Below are 26,111 nucleotides of genomic sequence, written 5' to 3'. Positions count from 1 at the left end.
TTTAGGTAGTACACGTAAGACGTAAATCTGGAAACCCCACCTCCAGTAAGGCGAATTTAAACAATAAGGGAAAACCTGGGTAACAATAACAATGGTGGCCCTGCGATAGGGAATGGGGATGTGGAGACCTCCTGCACTCCCCTGAGTCAGTGTCTCTACACTCCTAGCGTTCCCTAGGCCGGTTCCGCACCGGGCGCCACTTAGGATACCTTTAAACCCTAGCTCGCCCTGCACCTAAACCCTTACTAGGGAAATGGTCGGTGCGGAAACTAATCCCACCACTGCACTAGACATACATAAGGAAAAGTGACGAAACAGGGGAACACCACTTAGCTTTGTTCTGTTGCTTATGCTCCCAGCAATAGAGCCCACCACCTGCGTGCAACTTTTCCTCCGACCGTGTCCAACACCATAGTGCAGCCTTGGAGCAAACAGAGTCCACCACCTTTGTGCAGCTGTCCAGAAAACAGAGTCCAGCATAAGAGTCCAGCTTTCCACCAAAGAGTCCAGCATGTTGAGTCCAGCTTTCCAGCAACCGAATCCAGCATCATGAGTGCAGCTCTACACCATAGCTGCCACTCCACCAAGCCATGCAAGAACTCCTTGCTGACACCATAGTTGCAACTCCACCAAGCCATGCTAGCCCTCCTTGCAGACACCATAGGTGCCACTCCAGGACTCTCACTGAGCTGCCCGGGACTCTCTTTCAGCTCCATCCTTCACCCCAGGCTTGCATGTAACTGAGGACTAATCACCAACCGTGATTGACACACCTGACACTCTTTTATAGAGCAATCACACCTGTTACATAATTGCGTGCACAAACTAAAGTTACCAAGTGCAATGATGCTCACCACCACCAGGGGGCAAATTTAGAACAAAAGACACCACAGTGCAATAATCCTAATGGCCACCGGGGGCAATAACCAAACTTTGGCACACAGCCAAAGGAAAAAAGGTTACTTTGTGCATTTAACTGTCAGATCTAACCTGGATCATGACAGTACCCTCCCCTTAATAAGGGGCCTTTGGACCCTCAAGACCGCTCCTCACCAGGGAACCACCCACAGCGGGGATGCCGGGATCCAGAGTTCACCCCTGCAGCTACCTGTAATTCAGGTTTATGACAAACGCACCACTGGTATTGGCAAAGTATGTTCTGGAGGCACCACTCATCTCCAAAGCGCCGACCTGGGGAACGAGTTATGTATGTGAATGTTTGGTATGAGCTGGTAAGACTCCGCAACACACTTCCACAGGATGGTTTTTTTTGGCCACCCATACATGCTCGTTCAAACACAGGTCCGGACCTGAACATTTATTGCCACACATTCATTTGTCATATTTCGGTGAACTCATTCTTGGATCGACAACAGAGGCGTCCCCCTGTGTCACCACACTCACACCCCCGCTATTCACCACAGGAACACCACCCTCCAACCCTTTTCACCACGAGTTTTGCGCCTCTCTGGGTTGGCTAATGGCGAGGGTTGAGACATGCCCCTACTCTCCTACAGCACACCTACTGCTCACACTGGAGAGGAAGGGGCCCCGGATATGGAGGAAAAATACACTCCCTGGTCGCCTTCCTCCAAACGACCAGGAGGGGCGGCTTCTTCGGTGGTATGGAAGATTTGGCGTAAACCCTGCAGACTATAACATCAGTTTGCTCACTACAGGGATGCACCCCTTCACCTCTGGGAACCCTAGACAGCACCATGGGGACCAACTCTACCCACCTGTCTGGGTACGCCTGCCTGTATGAACAAGTCCTGCTCCCCAGCAGCGACTCTAGGGGGCTTCTTTACCCGAGCCGCAATTTTGATTTTCTGGTTGAGTCAGAGGGAAGGCCCCTGATTACTGCTGCTGGAACTGCTTCTACAACATGCAGGTCCTCACTCACCTCAGTGAGGCCTAGCGGCAATTGCTCACAGGTCTCCACATGGCCAAGGCTCACCAGAAAAAAAAAATGTATGGTTAGTGATTCTGTCATGGTCACGCGTGGCTGGACACAGCGCCTCCAGCAGGGCGGATTTAGATGACACGCGTGACCCTGGATACACCGCCTCCATTTGGGCGAAATTAAATAATAACACGTGCAGCTGGATACACCGCCTCCAACAGGCGAATTTAGGTAGTACACGTAAGACGTAAATCTGGAAACCCCACCTCCAGTAAGGCGAATTTAAACAATAAGGGAAAACCTGGGTAACAATAACAATGGTGGCCCTGCGATAGGGAATGGGGATGTGGAGACCTCCTGCACTCCCCTGAGTCAGTGTCTCTACACTCCTAGCGTTCCCTAGGCCGGTTCCGCACCGGGCGCCACTTAGGATACCTTTAAACCCTAGCTCGCCCTGCACCTAAACCCTTACTAGGGAAATGGTCGGTGCGGAAACTAATCCCACAACTGCACTAGACATACATAAGGAAAAGTGACGAAACAGGGGAACACCACTTAGCTTTGTTCTGTTGCTTATGCTCCCAGCAATAGAGCCCACCACCTGCGTGCAACTTTTCCTCCGACCGTGTCCAACACCATAGTGCAGCCTTGGAGCAAACAGAGTCCACCACCTTTGTGCAGCTGTCCAGAAAACAGAGTCCAGCATAAGAGTCCAGCTTTCCACCAAAGAGTCCAGCATGTTGAGTCCAGCTTTCCAGCAACCGAATCCAGCATCATGAGTGCAGCTCTACACCATAGCTGCCACTCCACCAAGCCATGCAAGAACTCCTTGCTGACACCATAGTTGCAACTCCACCAAGCCATGCTAGCCCTCCTTGCAGACACCATAGGTGCCACTCCAGGACTCTCACTGAGCTGCCCGGGACTCTCTTTCAGCTCCATCCTTCACCCCAGGCTTGCATGTAACTGAGGACTAATCACCAACCGTGATTGACACACCTGACACTCTTTTATAGAGCAATCACACCTGTTACATAATTGCGTGCACAAACTAAAGTTACCAAGTGCAATGATGCTCACCACCACCAGGGGGCAAATTTAGAACAGAAGACACCACAGTGCAATAATCCTAATGGCCACCGGGGGCAATAACCAAACCTTGGCACACAGCCAAAGGAAAAAAGGTTACTTTGTGTATTTAACTGTCAGATCCAACCTGGATCATGACAGTTCTTACCCAGTTACAATACATAGTTTTTACTCCCTTCTTAACTCTCTCTCTCCCTGCATGGAGTATCCCCTGTAATAAATGCTTTAACGCTTGCTCTGCCTCCTGCTCATCACTGCATCCTGCGTTTCCTGCTATTCTACACTCTCTTACACTCTCCCCCCATGCTATGCCCTCACTACTTAGTCTTTATTCTGTGCCCACTCACTTTTCTCACTCCATACTGTCTCCTCATATATTTACCCCCTCACTCTCTATACTGCCTGCTCACACATACCCCTGACTCTACATACTGTGTGTGCACACATCTCATCACCCACACTCCTCATACTGTGTCCACATACATTTTTCCCATCGCTGCTCATACTGTCTGCATACATTCCCCCGTACACTCCCCATACTGTCTGCACCCATCCCCCCTCACCATACTGTGTCTGCACCCATCCCCATACCATTTTCTACATGCCTCCAATTAGCATACTGTTTCCTTGTCCATGCCCCCATTCCCCCATACTGTTTCCTCATACATGCCCTGCATCTCCCCCTTTGCTCCTCATTTTGTGTCCTCAAATCACCCCCACACATTAAATCCTCCATCGCCACTCCAAATCTCCCAACACACATCAAATCTCCCCAACTCCACTCCAAATCTCCCCACACACATTAAATCAGCTTCTCTGTGACGGCTGTCACGTTGAAAGCTGGCACAGAGAATGGACGACTCCCAATCCGGGGGTGGCAGAATGCAGCTGCTTTGACACTGTGAACCGCCGGCTGCGCCCAGGACACATGCCCCGACTGCCCAACCTATATATGACTCTGCCTTACCCCCAACTTTTCAAAATGGGGAGATGCACATGTACTGTGTTACGATCGCGGACGCAGGGTGGCTTTCCAGCCAACGCTCCCACGTCGTCATCCATAGCGACGACGAGGTATGCGTCCCAGGTGATCGTGGAATGTGGACCCACTGGACCACAGAGGGGGACTCGGGCCTACCCGAACTAGGGAAGGGTAGCGGCCGAGGTCTGTGGCAGCTGAGCTAGTGGATAAGATGGCCATATGCAGAACTAAAAAACACAGCACAACTTCAGGTATGAAGAAACAAAGTTTACGTAAATTAAGCAAAAAACATCCAGACACCAGGTTCCTGATTACGCACATCAAGAAGGGTAAGTATCTTAGGTTGACAGACGAAGCAGGAGGTCATCACGGGTTGACGCAGTCCAGGGACATCTGGCACGGGCATCCTATGAGGACCTCTTTCTCAGCCCACAGGCACAGCAGGAGAACATCAGACACTGACCTCGGGCAGACTTCTGACCATGGCAGGAGCCATCACAGGTAAGACCCAAGGGAACCAGTAGGTCATCGGAAAATAAGCAAGACACAGATAGCACAGGTCCATGAACGTTGGGACTACAGCACTGGGCTTTGGCTGGTCAGGTCCAGGACACTGGCGGAACAGTCACCTGGAAACAGAGCTGGAAACTCCCTGGAACCACGGAGGAGGAGTCCATCCAGAAACACAAGTGGGTCTGACTCAAGAGCACAGACTGGACCACCAGGACCATGGACTGGACATCTGGCCACAGGCTGGACATCAGAACATGGACGGGACATCAGGACACAGGCAGGACATCAGGACACAGGCAGGACATCAGGTCTCAGGTAAGACATCAGGTCTTAGGTAAGACATCAGGGCACGAGCAGGACATCAGGGCACAAGCCGGACATCAGGACTCCGGCACAAGGCGGACATCAGGTCTCAGACAGGACATCTGGATATCAGGACATCAGGGCACAAGGCGGACATCAGGACATCAGGGCACAATGCGGACATCAGGACATCAGGTCTCAAGTAGGACATCAGGGCACAAGGTAGACATCAGAACTCGGATCTCAGACAGAACATCAGAACACTGGCATCGGACTCCGGACATCTGGCAGCGATCGACGGGCTCCGGGCATCAGGCCGCGGACATCAGGCTCCGGACATCTGGCAGCGATCGGCAGGCTCCGGCCATCAGGCAGTGAAGGATAGGATCCAGACATCTGGTGGAGGACGTCAGGCACCAGACATCTGGAAGCGGTCGTCAGACACCGGACATCAGGCCGCAGTCATCAGGCTCCGGAAAAGAGGCCACGGTCGTCAGGCCCTGGACATCTGGCAGTGACCTAAAAAGGAACTCAAGCGGTCTGATGCAAGCACCGCCGGGTTGGATTGGAGTCGGCTGGGGATTGCACCGAATAACAAGCTGAGTACAGCATAGTAGAAACTCAGCAGGAGCACCGGACTCCAACTTCCAAGATGAACCCAGGTTTGTTCACAGAAAGTCAGTTAGCAAAAAGTCATAGTCACTGGGTGCAGGGTTTAAGGCACAGAAGGACTTCAGGAACAACTCACAGCAGTAATCAAGGGCTTTGGTACCAACACATAGACAGGAAAAGTCCAGGAACTCAGACATCAGCTGTCCCAAAGCTGATAACAGACAGAACAGAAACGGATCTGGGTACTCAGACCCCAGAGCAGGTGGAAAAACAGACATCAGCTTTCCTAGAACTGAACACAGGCAAGACAGGAGCTGAGCACCAAACACACATAGCAAGATGCAGTCAAAAGGACGCATGTGCCGCCAAACGCATACCTGCGCACGACCTGCGTCCCCAGTGCTAAAGATAGGGGACACAGGTCGCATGCAGCGTCATGCGCCCCTAGGAGGGGCTACGGGAGGAGGCGCGGCAGGGGGTGGGGCTTAGCGGCGGCCGTGCACAGGCCGACGCTGCGGCCTGAAACGCTAATGTGAAACCACCCTAAGACTGGCTAAACTGAGTACAAACACAGCGGCGTTGCAGCCTGTGACATGTGCATAGTATATTCTCACCCACTGGTATACACTTTTGATAACCTTTATAGAGCTTCATGCCCTAAAAATGCCACTCCCCACACACACTACCTAATATTCCCACAGTAAATTCCCTCTCAATACACAATTTCACTGCACAGTCGCTCTCACAATCACAGTATTCACAGATCCCACAGTGCTTCCAGAAAGAGTATCATGCTGGACACCACAGTGCCCACCACACATTATGATGCCCCCACAGTGACCCCCACCAAAATATAAGGCCTCCCACAACACCTCAACACAACATAATTCCTCCCACAGCATGATGACCCTAAAGTTACATCTCATGCACAGTATAATGACCCCACAGTTCCCTATACACAGTATTATACCCACATAGAACCCCACACAGTATGATGCCACCACAGCCCCCCACACAGAATTATGGCTACGATAATAGGTTAGATTAGTTAATACCAAGTCAGTCCGAGGATTAACCCAGAAAACCCGTGAATAGAAGTTCCTCTTTGAGTCCAGTGGGGGCCAAAGACTGCAGCTCAAAAATCCATCTGGAATCAATTTGCAGCAGATGCTTGTGATTGCTGCCACCTCTGCCATTGCTGGTAATTTTCTGGAGATCAATAATCTTAGTATTAGATGGAGTACCACGATGTACTGTTAATACATCATGGTACTACTAGGATATCCTCTATGTAGGAAACGATCTGTGAGGCTTCTTGCTTGGGAAAGTCCTGATCACGAGTACAATTCTGTCTGACTCTAAGGAACTGTCTAGTGGGCACCGCCACTTTTGTATCCGAGTTTATTACTTAGGTTTATTTATTGACTAGGAGCCACTTCACACGACCCACCTATAGGCTTAATAGGGGCATTGTCTTAACCCCTTCATGACCAAGCCTATTTTGACCTTAATGACCAGACCATTTTTTGCAATTCTGACCAGTGTCCCTTTATGAGGCAATAACTCTGGAATACTTCAACGGATCCTAGCAATTCTGAGATTGTTTTTTCGTGACGTATTGGGCTTCATGTTAGTCATAGAATCATAGAATCGCAGAGTTAGAAGGGACCTCCTGGGCCATCTGGTAAATTTAGGGGTAAATTTAGGTTGATAATTTTTGCGTTTATTTGTGAAAAAAATCAGAAATTTGGCAAAAATTTTGCAATTTTCAAATTTTTAATTTTTATTCTGTTAAACCAGAGAGTTATGTGACACAAAATAGTTACTAAATAACATTTCCCACATGTCTACTTTACATCAGCACAATTTTGGAAACAAAATTATTTTTTGGGAGGAAGTTATAAGGGTTAAAAGTTGACCAGTGATTTCTCATTTTTACAACAAAATTTACAAAACCATTTTTTTTAGGGACCACCTCACATTTGAAGTCACTTTGAGGGGTCTATATGGCAGAAAATGCCCCAAATTGACACCATTCTAAAAGCTGCACCCCTCAAGCTACTCCAAACTACATTCAAGAAGATTATTAACCCTTCAGGTGCTTCACAGGAACTAAAGCAATGTGGAAGGAAAAAATGGATATTTTAACTTTTCCAACAAAAATTTTCTTTTAGCAACAATTTTTTTCATTTTCACATGGGCAACAGGACAAAATGGATCCTAAAATTTGTTGGGCAATTTCTCCTGAGTACACCGATACCTCATATGTGGTCATAAACCACTGTTTGTGCGCACGGCAGGGTCCGGAAGGAAAGGAGCGACATTTGACTTTTTGAATGGAAAATTAGCTCCAATCGTTATCGGACTCCATGTCGCGTTTGGAGGGTCCCTGTGTGCCTAAACAGTTAAAAAAAAACTCACAAGTGACACAATTTTGGAAACTAGACCCCTTAAGGAACTTATCTAGATGTGTAGTGAGCACTTTGAACCCCCAAGTGCTTCACAGAAGTTTATGACGCAGAGCAGTGAAAATAAAAAATCTTTTTTTTCCTCAAAAATGATTTTTTAACAAGCTAATTTTTATTTTCACATGGCTAACAGGAGAAATTGGACCCCAAAAGTTGTTGTTCAGTTTGTCCTTAGTACGCTGGTACCCCATATGTGGCGGGGAACCACTGTTTGGGCACACGGCTGGGCTCAGAAGGGAAGGAGCGCCATTTGACTTTTTGAAATGAAAATTAGCTCCAATCGTTAGCAGACACTATGTCGTGTTTGGAGAGCCCCTGTGTGCCTAAACTTTGGAGATCCGCCACAAATGACCCCAATTTGGAAACTAGACCCCCTAAGGAACTTATCTAGATGCATAGTGAGCACTTTGAACAGCCAGGTGCTTCACAGAAGTTTATAACGTAGAGCCGTGAAAAAAAAATTATTTTTTTTTCCGCAATTTTTTATTTTCACAAGGGTAACAGGAGAAATTGGACCCCAAAAGTTGTTGTAGAGTTTGTCCTGAGTATGCTGGTTCCCCATATGTGGTGGGGAACCACTGTCCGGGCACACGTCGGGGCTCGGAAGGGAAGTAGGGACATTTTGAAATGCTGACTTTGATGGAACGGTTTGCGGGCGTCATGTTACATTTGCAGAACCCCTGATATGCCTAAACTGTGGAAACCCCCCACAAGTGACCCCATTTTGGAAACTAGACCCCCCAAGGAACTTATCTAGATGTGTGGTGAGCACCTTGAACCCCCAAGTGCTTCACAGAAGTTTATAACGCATAGCAGTAAAAATCAAAAATATTTTTTTTCCCCTCAAGAAATGACTTTTAGCCCGCAATTTTTTTTCACAAGGGTAACAGGAGAAATTGGACCCCAAAAACTGTTGTCCAGTTTGTCCTGAGTACGCTGGTACCCCATATGTGGGGGAGACCACTGTTTGAGCACATGGCAGGGCTCAGAAGGGAAGGAGCGCCATTTGACTTTTTGAAATGAAAATTAGCTCCAATCATTAGCGGACACCATGTCGTGTTTGGAGAGCCCCTGTGTGCCTAAACTTTGGAGCTCCGCCACAAATGACCCCATTTTGGAAACTAGACCCCCTAAGAAACTTATCTAGATGCATATTGAGCACTTTGAACCCCCAGGTGCTTCACAGGAGTTTATAACGTGGAGCCGTGAAAATAAAAAATATTTTTTTTCCGCAATTTTTTATTTTTACAAGGGTAACAGGAGAAATTGGACCCCAAAAGTTGTTGTAGAGTTTGTCCTTAATACGCTGGTACCCCATATGTGGGGAGAACCACTGTTCGGGCACACATCGGGGCTCGGATGGGAAGTAGTGACATTTTGAAATGCTGACTTTGATGGAATCGTCTGCGGGCGTCATGTTACATTTGCAGAGCCCCTGATGTACCTAAACTGTTTAAACCCCCCCATAAGTGACCCCATTTTGGAATCTAGACCCCCCAAGGAACTTATCTAGATGTCTGGTGAGCACTTTGAACCCCCAAGTGCTTCACAGAAGTTTATAACGCAGAGACATGAAAATAAGAAAATCATTTATTTTCTACAAAAATAATTTTTTAGCCCCCAATTTTTTTATTTTCCCAAGGGTAACAGGAGAAATTACACCCCCAAAGTTGTTGTGCAATTTTTCCTGAGTATGCTGATACCCCATATGTTGGGGTAAACCACTGTTTGGGCACACGTCGGGGCTTGGAAGGGAGGGAGCACCTTTTGACATTTTGAACGCAAAATTGGCTGGAATCAATGGTGGCACCATGTCGTGTTTGGAGACTGTCATGTGTACCTGTCCTGTTTGACAAGACCCGCAGGTCATTAACTGAAAAAACAAAACCATCACGTGTACCTGTCCTGTGTGACACGACCCTCAGGTCGGTAACTAAAACAACAAGACAAAAGGGGAACACCGGGGAAACAATTACAACGGTGGGCCCTGCAATAGGGAACGGGGACGTGGAGACCACCTGCACTCCCCTGATGCAGTGTCCCTGAACACTCCTAACATTCCCTATACAGGCTCTTCACCTGTCGCCAACCAGGATACTTAAATCCCTCACTAGCCCTGCACCTATCCCTTACTAGGGAACTGGATAGTGCGGACACTGGTCCCACCGCTGCACTAATACACACGAAGGTGTTACAGAACCACTCAGCACCCAGAATATGTTGTTCAGTTATATGTATATATAATAGGTTCCATGTGAGATGCATGTCCCTAATGTATCAGCAGTGTCTGCCCTCCCCCCACCTTTGTAATTCCCACAGTAAACATCCGCAGGCTCCGGCCACCTGCGGCTTTTGTAATGCATGTCTGGCCTGACGCTTGTCTATTGGCCGGCCCTCTGTGTCTGTGTGATATATTCTGTGTCCTGTGAGTAAAGTGTTGTCAGACTGGAAATACATTGAGAAGCAGTGATCTTTGATATGCGCCCATGCACTCAGAGGAATTCCAGCCAGCGTCATTCATTCAGACTCCAGCCAACGCAGAGCGGACCTCCAAAAACACGGGGTGGTACTGAAAGAGGTACCCCAGCTTGGAAGACCCCGTTACAGAAGGAAAATACACCAAACGGGGGAAAACAGCAAAACACATCTTTCTCTGCTGCAGCCACCGGGCAGCAGAGTTCATCACCGGATTAGCTTTCAGCAGTGGCTCGATATCTCAGAGCCAGCTGCTACCTTCACCATGTTTCTCTGCTGTAAACACCGGGCAGCAGAGTTCAGCACCAGATCAGCTTTCAGCAGTGGCTAAACACCTCAGAGCCAGCTGCTAACTTCACCGTGATTGGAATCCACAAAGGACCTGCTATCACCAACACCAGCTGATAGACCAGGTGGCCTTATATAGCAAAGGAGGAGTGGTCACCTCACCAGGGAAAACAACAGACATGTAATAACACCTGTTGCCACCGGGGGCAAAAAAACCATATTAAGTCCCCAAAGGCCTGAAAGGAAAAACAAAGGTTTAAATGAGGGAATCCCGAATCTGACACAGATCCAAGAATTGGACTGTGACAGAGACCCCCCTGATGTGCCTAAACAGTGGAAATCCCTCAATTCTAACTCCAACCCTAACCCCAACACACCCCTAACCCTAACCCTAACCCTAATATCAACCCTAAACATAACCCTAACCACAAGCCTAACCCTAATCCCAACCCTAACCCCAGCACACCCCTAACCCTAATCTTAACCCTAATTCCAACCCTAACCCTAATTACAACCCTAATTCTAACCCTAACCCTAATTCCAACCCTAACCCTAATTCCACCCTAACCTTAACCATAATTCCAACCCTAACCCTAATTCCACCCTAACCCTAATTCCAACCCTAACCCTATTTCCAATCCTAACCCTAATTCTAACCCTAACACTAATGGAAAAATAAAAATAAAAATATTTTCTTTATTTTATTATTTGTGACTACCTATGGGGATGATAAGGGGGGTTATTTACTTTTTATTTTCTCTTGATCACTGTGAGAGTTTATCACAGTGATCAAAATGAATGAATGGAATCTGCAGCCGGCAGATTCCAGCGGGCGCACTGTGCATGCGCCCGCCATTTTCCAAGATGGTGGCGGCACTCGGAAGGTACCGGGGGGTGGGAGAGGGTGTGATCGGAAGCTGGGGTGGAGCGGGGGGAAGACGCGGGAGCAGATGATGACAGCGGCGGCAGATCGCAGCTGTCATTCAGTGGTGGAGGGGCAGATCGCCCCCGTTAGCCGGTGGGGGGGGTCGAATTGGTGTCTCCAGCCATGTCCGATGCTACTGCAGCATCGGCCATGGCTGGTTTGTAATATTTCATCAGATTTCATTGATGAAATATTACTATCGGTCTGATTGGCTGTTTCACTCCATGTGGAGTCTGTAACGTCTGCCCATATATGAGCCGTACACGTGATGCCTTCCTAAATCCCCTCAACTCAAGGAAGCATCTGCTTAGATCATACTTCAATTGCAGATGTAGAGAAGTGATCCATGCGATCATTTGACCTTGCAACAAAGTATATAGGGCAGACTTTGCAAGAACTGAGGAAAAGGGCCCAAAAACACATCTCCACAATACATCTGGCTGCAACTGATCAAAGGAAATGCAAAACTGTTACTCCTGTGGCGGCCCATTATTTAACAGTACATCATGGTACTCCATCTAATACTAAGATTATTGGTCTCCAGAAAATTACCAGCAATGGCAGGGGTGGCAGCAATCCCAAGAGAATCCCTTTGCCATCATATATGTACCCATTGCCATTATTTAGCCGTATCCTCTAGAGGTGTATTGCACACTTTCCACTCTCCTTTTTTTTCTCCCTCCATTTCTACAATTATCTTGTCCAACTGCTCAAAAATTACATGGTTAGTTGGTGCCACTGTCAGGACATATTGTGGGCATACCAGTGGGAATGGCACGGTGTTGCCCGTGGGTCACTGTTGCAGCCCTTTGTCTGTGCTTGCCCAGGTCTTCTCTAGTGCATGAGTGAGGTGACTGTCACAGGCCACTTTCACACTTCAGGCTTTCGGTATCCGGCATGGGGCGGCGAAAAACCGGACTGCCGGATCAGGCGCCTGTTACGACCAGATCCGGCTTTTTCCCCGTGCTGTTTCATTGCCGCCGCATTGCGCCGGATGGCAAAGCGGCGCATCCGTTTTTTTCCGGATCCGGAGAAAATAGCCGGTCCGGCGTCTGGAAAAAACGTTGCATGCCACGTTTTTTCCCAACGCCGGACCGGTTTTTCGCACTGTGCATGCCCGGAAACCTCCTCTGCCAGGAATATATCCGGCAGAAAGAAGGATCCGGTGTCTGCATATGCGGCCGGATCCGGTAGTCCGGTTTTTTGCCACCCCATGCCTGATACCGAAAGCCTGAAGTGTGAAAGCGGCTACAGGGTGGAGGAATCGTAGCAGCTGGAAAAGTATAATAATCTGTTTCATTCTGGATAGATTGGAGAGGGGAGAGTTTAGTGAGAGGAATAAAAGTAATGAAAGAGTGGATTCTGGAGATGTTTGAGGCGAAGATGACAAGAGCATGATACTGAATGAAAAATCAGTCAAGAAATTAAACATGTTGCTTTGTAGCTATGGTACTATCACGTAGAAATAGAAATATCAAATTTAGGCAGGTTAGTATGGTGTAAAATTACAATAATTTCATTTTTTAAAAGACTCATTTTCAAATAAAGGTAATAATGGTACCAAGGTCCAGTGCTAACCACAGAGCCATAGTCTTACAAAATATTGCTTTTACTTACTGTAATATACTTTAATAATTTATGCAAATCAAATAATTCATTATGTTTTTTCAAAATTCCAATTACCAAATGGAAATAATAATTCCTGTTTCTTATGGATCATAAAATGCATTTTGTTGTGGACAAGTAATTACAAATTACCTAGATTTGTTGAGCTTTTTTTAAAAAAATCCTAAAGCTGGGAAATCTTTTCCATACATCTGATTGGCGTTGCTTCAGTAACACACGTTTGTATAACAAAACTTTGTCTCAATCTTAAGGAAGAAATCCACAAAAACATGTGTAAGCTGGAAGAGCAGATCACCCAGATGGAGAATTTTGCAGGACACCTTGAGGAGATGTATACCACAATAGAGGCGAGTTATTTTGAGTTTAGTTTTGTTTAACCCCTTAATGACCAGAGCTTTTTTCGATTTTTCGTATTCGTTTTTCGCTCCCCTTCTTTCCAGAGCCATAACTTTTTTATTTTTCCGTCTATATGGCCATGTGAGGGCTTATTTTTTGCGGGACGAGTTGTACTTTTAAATGACACCATTGGTTTTACCGTGTCGTGTACTCAAAAATGGGAAAAAAATTCCAAGTGCGGTGAAATTGCAAAAAAAAAGTGCAATCCCACACTTGTTTTTTGCTTGACTTTTTTTGCTAGGTTCACTAGATGCTAAATCTGACCTACCATTATGATTCTCCAGGTCATTACGAGTTCATAGACACCAAATATGTCTATGTCCTCTTTTATCTAAGTGGTGAAAAAAATTCCAAAGTTTGCTAAAAAAAAAAAATTTGCGCAATTTTCTGAGACCGTAGCGTCTCCATTTTTCGTGATCTGGGGTCGGTTGAGGGCTTATTTTTTCCGTGCCAGGCTGATGTTTTTAATTATACCACATTTGTGCAGATATGTTCTTTTGATCGCCCGTTATTGCATTGTAGTGAAATGTCTTGGCAACCAAAAAAACGTAATTCTGGCGTTTTGAATTTTTTTCTCGCTACGCCGTTTAGCGATCGGGTTAATGCTTTTTTTTTATTGATAGATCGGGCGATTCTGAACGTGCTGATACCTAATATGTGTATGTGGGATTTTTTTTTTACTGCTTTATTTTGATTGGGGCGAAAGGGGGGTGATTTGAACTTTTAGGTTTTTTTAATTTTTTTATTTTTAAACATTTTTTTTTACTTTTGGCATGCTTCAATAGCCTCTATGCGCCTATTGCAGGCACATATCAGCTGTTCATAACAGCTGACATGTCCCGGCTTTGATGCGGGCTCAGCATCGGAGCCCTCATCAAAGCAGGGGATATGTCTAATGACGGACTGTGTCCGACATTGGACATTAAGGGGTTAATTCTTTATTAACTAATTAGTTATGTTGTAAGTACAGTGATAAATATCTGCTATTTTATGATATCCAGGAGAATTCGGGGAGACAGGACCAGAATCTTGAGTTGCACTGCACAGAAGTGATAGATACTATTGCATCTAAACTTGAAGAAAAAATGCAAGCTCTTGGAGAAGAAAAGAGACTTAAACTGGAATCCTTATTTGAGCAATTAGTTGATTGCGGGAAAAGTCTTGACACTTCCAAAGATTTAATGGAGACTGTACAGCAGTTATTCAAGCAGAATGACAAAGTGGAATTTGTGAAGGTATAAGCTCCTAAAGGTCTCAATTTAGTAGTGAAATGTCTGTACCAATAGTATGCCAACAGCAGGAATATATCTGTACATAGATACAATCCTTGATGTAAATGTTGATTGACACTCAAGATCAGGAGGTTTGAAATATTTGATTTTTTAGGACAGATTATTTCATGCCTTATGGCTGTACCCTTCCCTTTATCCTCTCCCTTCCCACAGTTGAACTTGATGGAAACATTATTTTTCAACCATACAACAGTATGTAACTATGCCCATGTCAGCAGTGTTAATTTATAAAGGTTAATTTGATATTTGGTAAGCTGTCTACAGTTTTATGTGGTACAGAATTAATTCCTCTATTTTTACAAAATTTCACTACATTTTTTAATGTAGTTCACAAGTCAATGTTGCTACTGTAGTAAAAGTGTTTTTGTCAAATGTATCTAAGAGATAGTTGATAAATATCTGATCACAGGAGGCCCCAACCAATCCTCGAAATAGGGGTCACGATTAGCAGTACTTTTTCACTTCTGCTGGGGTTGAACAGACTGGTATGGTTGCACACAACCACCTCCTTTCTGTTTAGTTACAATAGGGCTGATGGACGTAGTCAAGTGCTCTAGATTTTTCTTGTTAATGTTTACTGCTCTCAATCATATATAGAAATATACCACAATGCCAATTTCTGAATGTAAACTTTATCATACTTTTCAACATACAGTACTGATCAAACGTTTGGACACACCTATTCATGCAATTGTTTTCCTTGTTATTAGAGTGTGCAATTTGTTAATTAAGACTGAAGACAGCAAAATGACGAGGAGACACATACGGAAACAAGGAGTACAGAAACAAGTGTCAAACAAACTAGAAAATGCATTGAACCTTAGATTACTCAAAGTATTGCTCTTTTGCACAACTTTGACCTTTCCTCAATCAGTTTCTTCAGCTAGACACCTGAAATGGCTTCCAATGAACATGCTTGCCTTATCAACAAGTCATTTGTTATTTCATCAGCCTTCAGAAAGTGTCTGTGCCCATCAGGTTCATTTGGCAGAGGTTGCTTGGTACCTATATCCATACAGCGCTGATCCTGATTCCTCGACTGTTCTAAGCCAAAATATGGCAAAAAGCACTCAAATAAGTAAAGAGGAATGACAGTCCATTACTTTAAGGGGGTTGTCCGGTCCAAATCCACTCTGTGTAGCCACAGACTTATGAATCCCCAGCACACGAACTGTGCACTGCGGGGATTCACCGATTTCTGAGCAGGAGGGTATGCATGAGCTATACATAGGACGGACTCTGGCCAGGAGTATGTATAATGCATACATGGGTATGGTGAAGGTTCAGACACCGGCAAATCCCAGCAGTACACATTGCGTGCGTTGAGGGGGTTCATAAGTCGTCTCTGGCCCAGACGTCACCTCTCTGCTGCCCAGAATCCCAGAGTGTCTATCAGCCATATCCTCCTTCTTCTCCTCTCGCTTCCTCAAGCTCAATGTGGACAAATCTGAACTCCTCATCTTTCCTCCATCTCACAGATCTTCCTTACCTGACCTATCTATCACAATTAATGACATCACGCTTTCCCCAGTACCGGAAGTCCGCTGCCTAGGAGTTACCCTTGACTCTGCCCTGTCCTTCAAACCGCACATCCAAGCTCTTTCTACCTCCTGTCACCTCCAGCTCAAAAATATTTCCAGAATCTGTCCTTTCCTCAACCCTCAATCTACTAAAATGCTTGTGCACGCCCTCATCATCTCCCGCCTCGACTATTGCAACATTCTTTTCTGTGGTCTCCCTGCAAACACCCTTGCACCTCTCCAGTTCATCTTTAACTCTGCTGCCCGACTAATTCATCTCTCTCCTCGCTACTCCTCCGCTTCACCCTTCTGCAAATCTCTTCACTGGCTTCCATTCCCTCAGCGTATCCAGTTCAAATTACTAATACTGACCTACAAGGCCATCTATAACCTGTCTCCTCCATATGTCTCTGAACTAATCTCCCAATACCTTCTCTCACGTGATCTCCGGTCATCCCAAGACCTCCTTCTCTCCTCCACACCTATTCGTTCCTCACCCAACCGTCTCCAAGACTTCTCCTGAATAGCCCCCATCCTCTGGAATTATTTGCCCCAACATGTCTGACTATCAACCACATTCGGATCCTTCAGACGGAACCTGAAAACCCACCTCTTCACGAAAGCCTACAGCCTGCAATGACCCCGCTGCCTCCTCACCACTACCGGAAATATAGAATCATAGAATCGTAGAGTTGGAAGGGACCTCCTGGGCCATCTGGTCCAACCCCCTGCTCAAAGCAGGATTCGCTAAATCATCCCAGTCAGATGTCTGTCCAGCCTCTGTTTGAAGACTTCCATTGAAGGAGAACTCACAACTTCTCGTGGCAGCCTGTTCACTCATTGGTCACTCTAACTGTCAAAAAGTTTTTTCTAATATCTAATCTGTGTCTCCTCCCATTCAGTTTCATCCCATTGCTTCTAGTCTTTCCTTGTGCAAATGAGAATAAAGTTGATCCTTCTACAATGTGACAGCCCTTTAGATATTTGTAGACAGCTATTAAGTCTCCTCTCAGTCTTCTCTTTTGCAAACTAAACATTCCCAAATCCTGCAACCTTTCCTCATAAGACAGGGTTTGCAGACCGGTCACCATTCTGGTCGCTCTTTTCTGAACTTGCTCCAGTTTGTTGATGTCTTTTTTAAAATGTGGTGCCCAAAACTGGACACAATATTCCAGATGAGGTCTGACCAAAGAGGAGTAGAGGGAAATAATGACTTCACGTGATCTAGACTGTATGCTTCTGTTAATACATCCTAGAATTGCATTTGCCTTTTTTGCTGCTGCATCACACTGTTGACTCATATTCAGTCTGTGATCTATTAGTATACCCAAGTCTTTTTCACATGTGCTGTCACTTAGCCCTATTCCTCCCATTCTATATATGCTTTTTTCATTTTTATTGCCCAGATGTAGTACTTTGCATTTCTCCCTGTTAAAAACCATTCTGTTAGTTGCTGCCCACTTCTCCAGTTTATTTAAATCTTTTTGAATCCTCTCTCTCTCTTCTCTAGTATTAGCTATCCCTCCTAGCTTTGTGTCATCAGCAAATTTAATCAGTTTACCCTCAATTCCTTCATCTAAATCGTTGATAAAGATGTTGAACAATACAGGGCCCAGGACAGAGCCCTGTGGTACCCCACTTGAGACATTCTTCCAACTGGATGTGCAGCCATTTACGACCACTCTTTGGGTCCGATCACTAAGCCAGTTATGAATCCACCTAACAGTTGCCTTGTCCATTCCATACTTAGTCATTTTTTCAATAAGGATTGTATGAGAGACTTTGTCAAATGCTTTGCTGAAGTCAAGATATACTATATCTACAGCATTTCCTTGATCCACCCAATCAGTGATACCGTCATAGAAGGAAATTAAGTTAGTCTGACATGACTTATTAGTTACAAACCCATGCTGACTCTGTTTGATCACTTCATTCTTATCCAGGTATTGACATACATGTTGTTTAATAATTTGTTCAAAGATCTTTCCTGGTATAGAAGTCAGACTCACCAGCCTATAGTTGCTTGGGTCCACCTTCTTCCCCTTTTTGAAGATAGGAACAACATTTGCTCTTCTCCAGTCTTCTGGCACTTCTCCTGTTCTCCAAGAATTTTCAAAGATTATGGAGAGGGGTTCAAAAATTTCTTCTGCTATCTCCTTCACTACTCTGGGGTGTAATTCATCTGACCTGGAGACTTGAATTCATTTAGGTTAGCTAAGTGTTTCCTCACTATCTTTCTGTTTATAGATATCCTGGATTCTTCTGTTCCCTTAATAGGACAGTGAATAACAGTTGGTGTTACATTTCCTTTCTGAGAGAAAACAGATGCAAAATAGGAATTTAAAACTTCAGCCTTCTCAACATCCTGTCTTACCATTTCATCATTTTCATCCTGTAAAAATCCTATAGCATCTTTGACTTTTCTTTTACTTTTGACATATCCCCAAAATCCTTTATTATTGCTTTTGACATCTCTTGCAAGCCTCAATTCATTTTCAGCTTTAGATAATCTGATTTGTGCCCTGCAGGTTCTGCAGACAGCATTATATTCTTCTTTAGATATGCCTCCCTCTTTCCATTTTCTAAACATTTTTTTCTTCCTTTTTAGCATGTGCTTAAGTTCTGTGTTCACCCATCCTGGTTTCCTTAAATGCTTCCTATTCTTCCCTCTTTTCGGATTTGTTAACAACTGTGCTTTGAAAATTTCATTTTTCAAGATTTCCCATCCTTCCTGGACATTTTTGTCTTTAAGGATATCCAGCCATTGGATCCCTCCAATTATCTTTCTGAATCCCTTAAAATCTGCCTTTCTGAAATCTAACCTTGACGTCTGAGTCTTCACAGGTCTTCCGCCTCTAGTTATCCAAAATTCTAAAATAGCATGGTCGCTACCTCCTAGGGTTCCAGCCACTTTTACCTCCTCAACCATTTCCTCCCTGTTTATAAGGATTAGATCCAAGGTAGCAGTTCCCCTTGTTTTCTCCCCTACCTTTTGGAAGATAAAGTTGTCAGCAAGAGAGGATAAGAATTTCCTTGACCTGTTAGTTTTGCCTGAGAGAGATTCCCAACAAATGTCTGGATAGTTGAAATCTCCCATTACAACTATGTCATATTTTTTGGAGAACTTGGCCATTTGATGCATAAAGAGTTCATCCATATCTTCAGCTTGCACAGGCGGCCTGTAGTAAATGCCTACAATGGTGTCCTTTCCATTGTTCTGTCCTTGTATTCTTACCCAAACAGTTTCCACAGAACTCCCAGTCTCTGAAGCTTTAATCTCTGTGCAGATATACGCGTTTCTAACATACAATGCAACACCCCCTCCTCGTTTATCAAGTCTGTTTCTTGCAAATAAGTTGTATCCTTCTAGTCTTGTATTCCAATCATGTGTATTGTCCCACCAAGTTTCAGTGATTCCAATGACATCATATTTCTTTTCCTGTGTTAGTAATTCCAATTCTCCTTGTTTGTTGCCCGTGCTTTGTGCATTAGTATAGAAACATTTTAGTTTGTGATTGGTTTCTCTTTCTCCAATATTTTTATTAATTAGATTCTTTCGTCTTTGTTCTTCCTTTCCACTTCTAATAGCAGAGTTCTCAATAGCATTTGTCAGGTGTATGGCTTTTTCTGGTCTTTTGCTTCCCTCAGACACATCTTTAATTTTTGCACCTGGAAGACAGCACATTTCTCTTGAAGCTATATCCGGTCTGCAGATAGCGGCCTCTGTTCCTCTCAACAGGGAATCCCCCATGACCACCACTCTCCGTTTCTTCTTCACAGCATTTTTCTTTCTCCATCCAGGAGGACTCTGAAGGCGTACAAGGTTGCTGTTTGTTGGCAAAGTCTTATCCTGATGTATTTCTTCATCGTTTTCCTGCGTGAGAGCATATCACCTCAACCAACACCGCAACTGCTGCAATCCATCAACCTACTGTCTCCTTCCCCACCATCCTGTAGCATGTAAGCCCGAAAGGGCAGGGTCCTCTCCCCTCTGTATCAGTCTGTCATTGTAAGTTTGTTTACTGTGATATCTGTAATTTGTATGTAACCCCTTATGTACAGCACCATGGAATTAATGGTGCTATATAAATAAATAATAAAAATAATAAGTCTGCAGTCACATAGTGTGACTGAAGACTTATTGATTTGGACCGAATAACTCATTTAAGACATGAAGGATAGTCAATCGTGAAAATTGCTAGATGACATGTCCACCACAATCACCTAACAGTAACCTAATTGAAATGTTTTGGAATGAGTTGGACCAGAGAGTGGAAGCAGCTAAAAAGTGTTGTCTCTTGGTATGCCTTCAAGACCTTTGAAAAGTCATTTCACACGATCACCTAATGAAGTTACTTGAAAGAAGTACAGAATGCCAATGGTGTTTAAAGTTGTCAAAAGAGCAAAATGGGGTTACTTTGAGGAATCTAAGGGTTAACATATCTTATGGTTTGTTTTATACATTTCTTTAATCTAGGCTAGGGTCCCCAAAATTAAGAGATCTACAACTTTCAGGATATCTTCACCCCTGGAGGTCCACCTGTCAAATTTTAATTTGGGACTTGATGCGGCGACAGCCCAGTGATGTAATTCAATGTGTTAGATTCGCCTCTTCATCACAGATATATTTGCCATGATTGTAGGATGCTTGCTGTTCACAGAAAGCCCAGTATTCCTAAGCGGGGAATAAAGGAGCTCAAAACAGTCTGTTTGCTGTTCTATGACATAAGGAGGCAAGTTCTATAAATCTGTCGTCTTCCACATTTTTCTGCAAGCTTGGTGTAGAATTTGGGTCTGTGATCCATCAGATAACCCATTTTAAATACCTGTTTGCAGCAGGGAGGGTCCCTCCTGAAGTAGGGGCATGTTGGATGTCAGTGTGCTAGCCTTGTTTTAATCTTCACTATGTTAACAATGAAATGGCTTTATAGATTTTGCAATTATATCTATGACAGGAACTGTAAAAAACACTGTTCTAAATCAAGACCACATGAGACTACAATATGTATATGATAGATTTGGCTTGTTTAAATCATTACCCAGTAGCATTTCATGGGGAGACTGAAAGGGTAGTTAATTGAGTGCTAAAGTCTATTGGGTTGCAAAAAATATCTCCCCAAATCCTCTATATCAAATGCTCGGCACTGGCAAGTGAGGCTTCTTCTTGGAGTGGCACACTGGCAGATTGAGTCCCCTGTTGTGAGTTCATTTTCCCCTTCGTCACTGAGGTCTGGTGAACTCCCTATTCTGGTAAAGGAAGGTAATGAGCCTGATTATCAGGCACCTGAGCCTAATGAGGATGACTGGCTGAGTGGAGTCACGGACTGGATATAAGGCTGCCGACGCCCTTCTGCCCTGCGGGTGATTTCTCTGTGGACTTCTAGGACACCAGTCTGATTCCTGCTCCTCTAAAGCTAAGTTTTCTGCTTTGCCTGTTAGCATTTATGTTTTGTTTTCCTTGCTTTTCTGTATTCTGCCATTCCCTGCTGGGGTGAGCTGAAGCTCCTTTTGCCTGTAGCTCTGTCTTCAGAATATTCCTGAGTACTGACATAGCTTTTTTGAAGCCTAGCGTCTTCAGGGCCTTTTTCACTGTCAGTCTGTTGGCTCTTATTTTCATAGGGTTTTTCGCGGATTGCAGACAGCAGTCTTCCTGTCCTTTTCTATCTAGTTAGCTTGGGCCCCGTCTTTGCTCAGTCTATCTTTCTGTCTGTGTTAGTGTTTTCATCTTGCTTCACCGTCACTATATGTTGGGGGGCTGCCTTTTGCTTTGGGGTCTGCTCTGGGGCAGTTTAGATTTCCCCTTTCTTTCTTTAGGCCTATTTAATTCTCCGGCTGTGATCGAGGGGTCTAGGGCATCGTAGGAACCCCCCACGGCTACTGCTAGTTGTGTTGATAGGTTCAGGGGTCTGCAATCCGATAGCTGCCAACTTCTCTGGTTTTCTGGACTTAGCTAGCATTTCTGTTTTTGCCTCCTATGGTGACTCAATCATAACAGAATCACCCGCCATACCGCAGATCCTAGGGTACTCAATAGCAGGAAAGAATTGTGTTTAAAAAAAAAAAAAAAAAAGGTGTGTGTATATTCTTTCCTCTATATCTCTGAGGCTGTAGGGGGAAATTTTTTTTTCTCTCTCAATGGAGATAAAGCAATTGTCTGATCGTGTGGAGCAGCTCGCTGCGGAAGTGTGGGGAATTTCTGCCTACCTTGCTCGTTCGCATGCTGTTGAACCAAAGATCCCTGCACCTGATGTATTTTTTGGGGATCGATCTAAATTTTTGAGTTTCAAAAATAATTGTAAATTATTTTTTGCCTTGAAGCCTAACTCGTCAGGGAGCTCCGCGCAGCAGGTTAAAATTGTCATCTCTTTGCTGCGTGGCGATCCCCAGGATTGGGCGTTTTCTTTGAAACCAGATGATCCTATTCTGACTAATGTGAACGCATTCTTTCAAGCTTTGGGGTTGTTGTATGACGAACCTAATGCTATTGATCAGGCTGAAAAGACCCTGTTGGCATTGAACCAGGGTCGAGATTCTGCAGAGTTGTACTGTCAAAAGTTCCGAAAGTGGGCGGTCCTTACTACCTGGAATGATAATGCCTTGGCTGCTCTCTTTCGGAAGGGTTTGTCAGAAGCCGTAAAAGATACTATGGTGGGATTTTCTGTTCCCTCTGGTCTGGACGATTCTATGTCATTAGCCATTCAGGTTGATCGGCGTTTACGTGAACGCAGGATTGCACGAGAGGTGTTGCCACCGGTTGAACAGACGTCTGAACCTACAGTATGCAATGGGATAGAGTTTTGTCTAAGGCGCAATGTCAGGAGTTCAGAAGGCGTAATAAGCTGTGTTTTTTCTGTGGAGATGCCTCGCACATTATTTCTGCTTGTCCTAAACGAGAGAAACACTTTGCACACACGTTTTCTGTTGGTGGTGTTCAACCTAAGTTTCTTCTGGCAATTACTCTGATCTGCTCCCTGTCCACATTTTCCGCCAAGGTTTTTGTGGATTCGGGAGCAGCGCTAAACCTAATGGACTTAGATTTTGCTAAACGTTGTGGATTTCCGATGACACCTCTGCAGACGCCTATGCCTTTGAGGGGGATTGATGCTACTCCTTTGGCTAAAAATATACCTCAGTTTTGGACCCAGGTGGTCATGCGGGTCGCCCCAGACCATCAAGAAAATTGCAGATTTTTGGTGTTGCATGGTCTGCATGATGCCGTTGTTCTGGGGTTTCCCTGGTTGCAAATTCATAATCCAGTTTTGGATTGGAAATCTGTGTCTGTGGTGAGTTGGGGTTGTCGGTGTGCCTTTAGTGAGGCTCCGTTTTTTTCCACCTCTCCTCAGTCGCATGATGTTCCTGACTATTTGGCGGACTTTTATGATGTATTTAGTGAGAATGAGTCTGCGTCCTTGCCTCCTCATAGGAGTTATGACTGTGCAATTGAACTAAGCCCGGGGTGTAAATTTCCCAAGGGTCGGCTCTTCAATTTATCTGTACCCGAGCACGAGGCTATGCGGTCCTATATTAAGGAGGCGTTGGAGAAGGGTCATATTAGACCATCCTCTTCACCCTTAGGTGCCGGTTTTTTTTTTGTGGCCAAAAAGGATGGTTCTTTAAGGCCTTGTATTGATTATCGTGCCCTCAATAAAATTACTATTAAATATCAGTATCCGTTACCCCTGATTTCGGATCTATTCTCTAGAGTTAGAGGTGCTTGCTGGTTTACCAAGCTTGACCTCAGGGGGCGTATAATCTTATCCGCATTAAGCAGGGGGATGAATGGAAGACGGCGTTTAATACTCCGGAGGGACATTTTGAGTACCTGGTGATGCCTTTTGGGCTTACTAATGCCCCTTCTGTCTTCCAGTGCTTCATGAACGATATTTTCCGAGACTTTGTCGATAAATTTTTGATTATCTATCTGGATGATATTTTGATCTTCTCCAAGGATTGGGATTCTCATGTGGAACATATTCGGACTGTGTTCCGGATCTTGAGGGAGAATTCCCTGTATGTCAAAGGATCGAAATGCCTTTTTGGAGTACAGAGGATTTCATTTTTGGGATTTATTTTGTCTCCATCAACTATTGAAATGGACCCGGCCAAGGTACAGGCCATTTATGATTGGGTTCATCCCACTTCTTTGAAAGCCCTCCAGAAGTTTTTGGGTTTTGCTAATTTTTATCGGAAATTTATAGCAAAATTTTCTAGTATTGCCAAGCCATTGACTGATCTGACTAAGAAGGGTGCTAATGTGTTGAATTGGTCTCCGGAGGCTGTTGCTTCCTTTCAGGAGCTGAAGCGAAGATTTACCTCCGCCCCGGTTTTGCGGCAACCTGAGGTCTCACTCCCGTTCCAGGTAGAGGTGGATGCTTCTGAGATTGGTGCAGGAGCTGCTTTGTCCCAAAAGGATCCTGTAACATCTAAAATGAATCCATGTGCTTTCTTTTCCCGAAAGTTCTCTCCATCTGAACGTAACTATGATGTGGGGAATCAGGAACTGTTGGCCATGAAATGGGCATTTGAGGAGTGGAGACATTGGTTGGAGGGAGCTAAACATCAAGTTGTGGTCCTCACTGACCACAAGAATTTGATTTACCTAGAGTCGGCTAAACGCTTGAACCCTAGACAGGCTAGGTGGGCCTTGTTTTTTACACGTTTTGATTTTGTGGTCTCTTTTCTTCCTGGAACTAAGAATGTCAAGGCAGACGCCCTCTCTAGGAGTTTCTTTGCTGATTCTCCTGTGATGACCAAGCCTGCTACCATCTTAGGCGAAGGGGTAGTTCTTTCTGCCATCTCGCCCGATTTGAGACTTGCTCTGCAAGAGTTCCAGGAGGACAAACCTGAGCGTTGTCCCAGTGGAAAGTTGTATGTTCCTGACCAGTGGAAGAAGAGAGTGATGTCTGAAGTTCATTGCTCTGCATTGGCTGGTCATCCAGGTATTTTTGGTACTAGAGATCTGGTGAGTCGCTCTTTTTGGTGGCCCACCTTGTCTCATGATGTCAGGAATTTTGTGCAGTCCTGTGGGACTTGCTCCCGGTCTAAATCTTGTTCTCGCTCTAGTGGGTTGTTGATGCCTTTGCCGGTCCCCAGGAGGCCATGGACCCATATTTCAATGGATTTCATCTCTGATATGCCGGTCTCTCAAAGAATGACTGTTATTTGGGTGATTTGTGATAGGTTCTCTAAGATGGTTCATCTTGTACCACTCCCTAAGTTGCCATCTTCCTCTGAGTTGGTGCCCCTGTTTTTGCAACAGGTGGTTCGCTTACACGGGATTTCTGAGAACATTGTATCTGACAGAGGAGTTCAATTTGTGTCTAGATTTTGGAGGACTTTCTGTTCCAAGCTGGGAATTCAGTTGTCCTTCTCCTCTGCTTTTCACCCTCAGACCAATGGGCAGACAGAGAGAACAAACCAGACCTTGGAGTCGTATTTGAGATGTTTTATTTCCGCTGATCAGGATGATTGGGTTTCATTTTTGCCCTTGGCCGAATTTGCTTTAAATAATAGAGCTAGTTCTGCCACTTTGATGTCACCTTTTTTTTGTAACTTTGGGTTTCATCCTCGATTTTCTTCAGGGCAGGTGGAGCCTTCTGCCTGCCCAGGTGTTGACACTGTGGTGGAGAGAATGCACCAGATCTGGGACCAAGTGGTGGATAAGTTATCTCTCTCCCAGGAAAAGGCCCAGCGGTTTTCCAATCGACATAGGACCATTG

General features: G+C 45.0%; 1 protein-coding gene across 1 annotated transcript in view; it reads left to right on the top strand.

Annotated features, from left to right (window-relative positions):
- Nucleotides 1-26,111, top strand: part of FSD2 (fibronectin type III and SPRY domain containing 2) — an 84,374-nt gene that overhangs the window by 8,718 nt on the left and 49,545 nt on the right. The window contains exons 3-4 of the mRNA XM_073568520.1: nt 13,436-13,531; nt 14,582-14,815. Of these exons, the coding sequence (XP_073424621.1) occupies nt 13,436-13,531; nt 14,582-14,815 (330 nt within the window). The remainder of the gene's footprint in view (nt 1-13,435; nt 13,532-14,581; nt 14,816-26,111) is intronic.

Source organism: Dendrobates tinctorius, unplaced genomic scaffold (assembly GCF_039654945.1).
Source record: "Dendrobates tinctorius isolate UK_male_01 unplaced genomic scaffold, ASM3965494v1 ptg000022l, whole genome shotgun sequence".
Lineage (NCBI taxonomy): Eukaryota > Metazoa > Chordata > Amphibia > Anura > Dendrobatidae > Dendrobates > Dendrobates tinctorius.
This window is presented reverse-complemented; position numbering and strand designations above follow the sequence as displayed.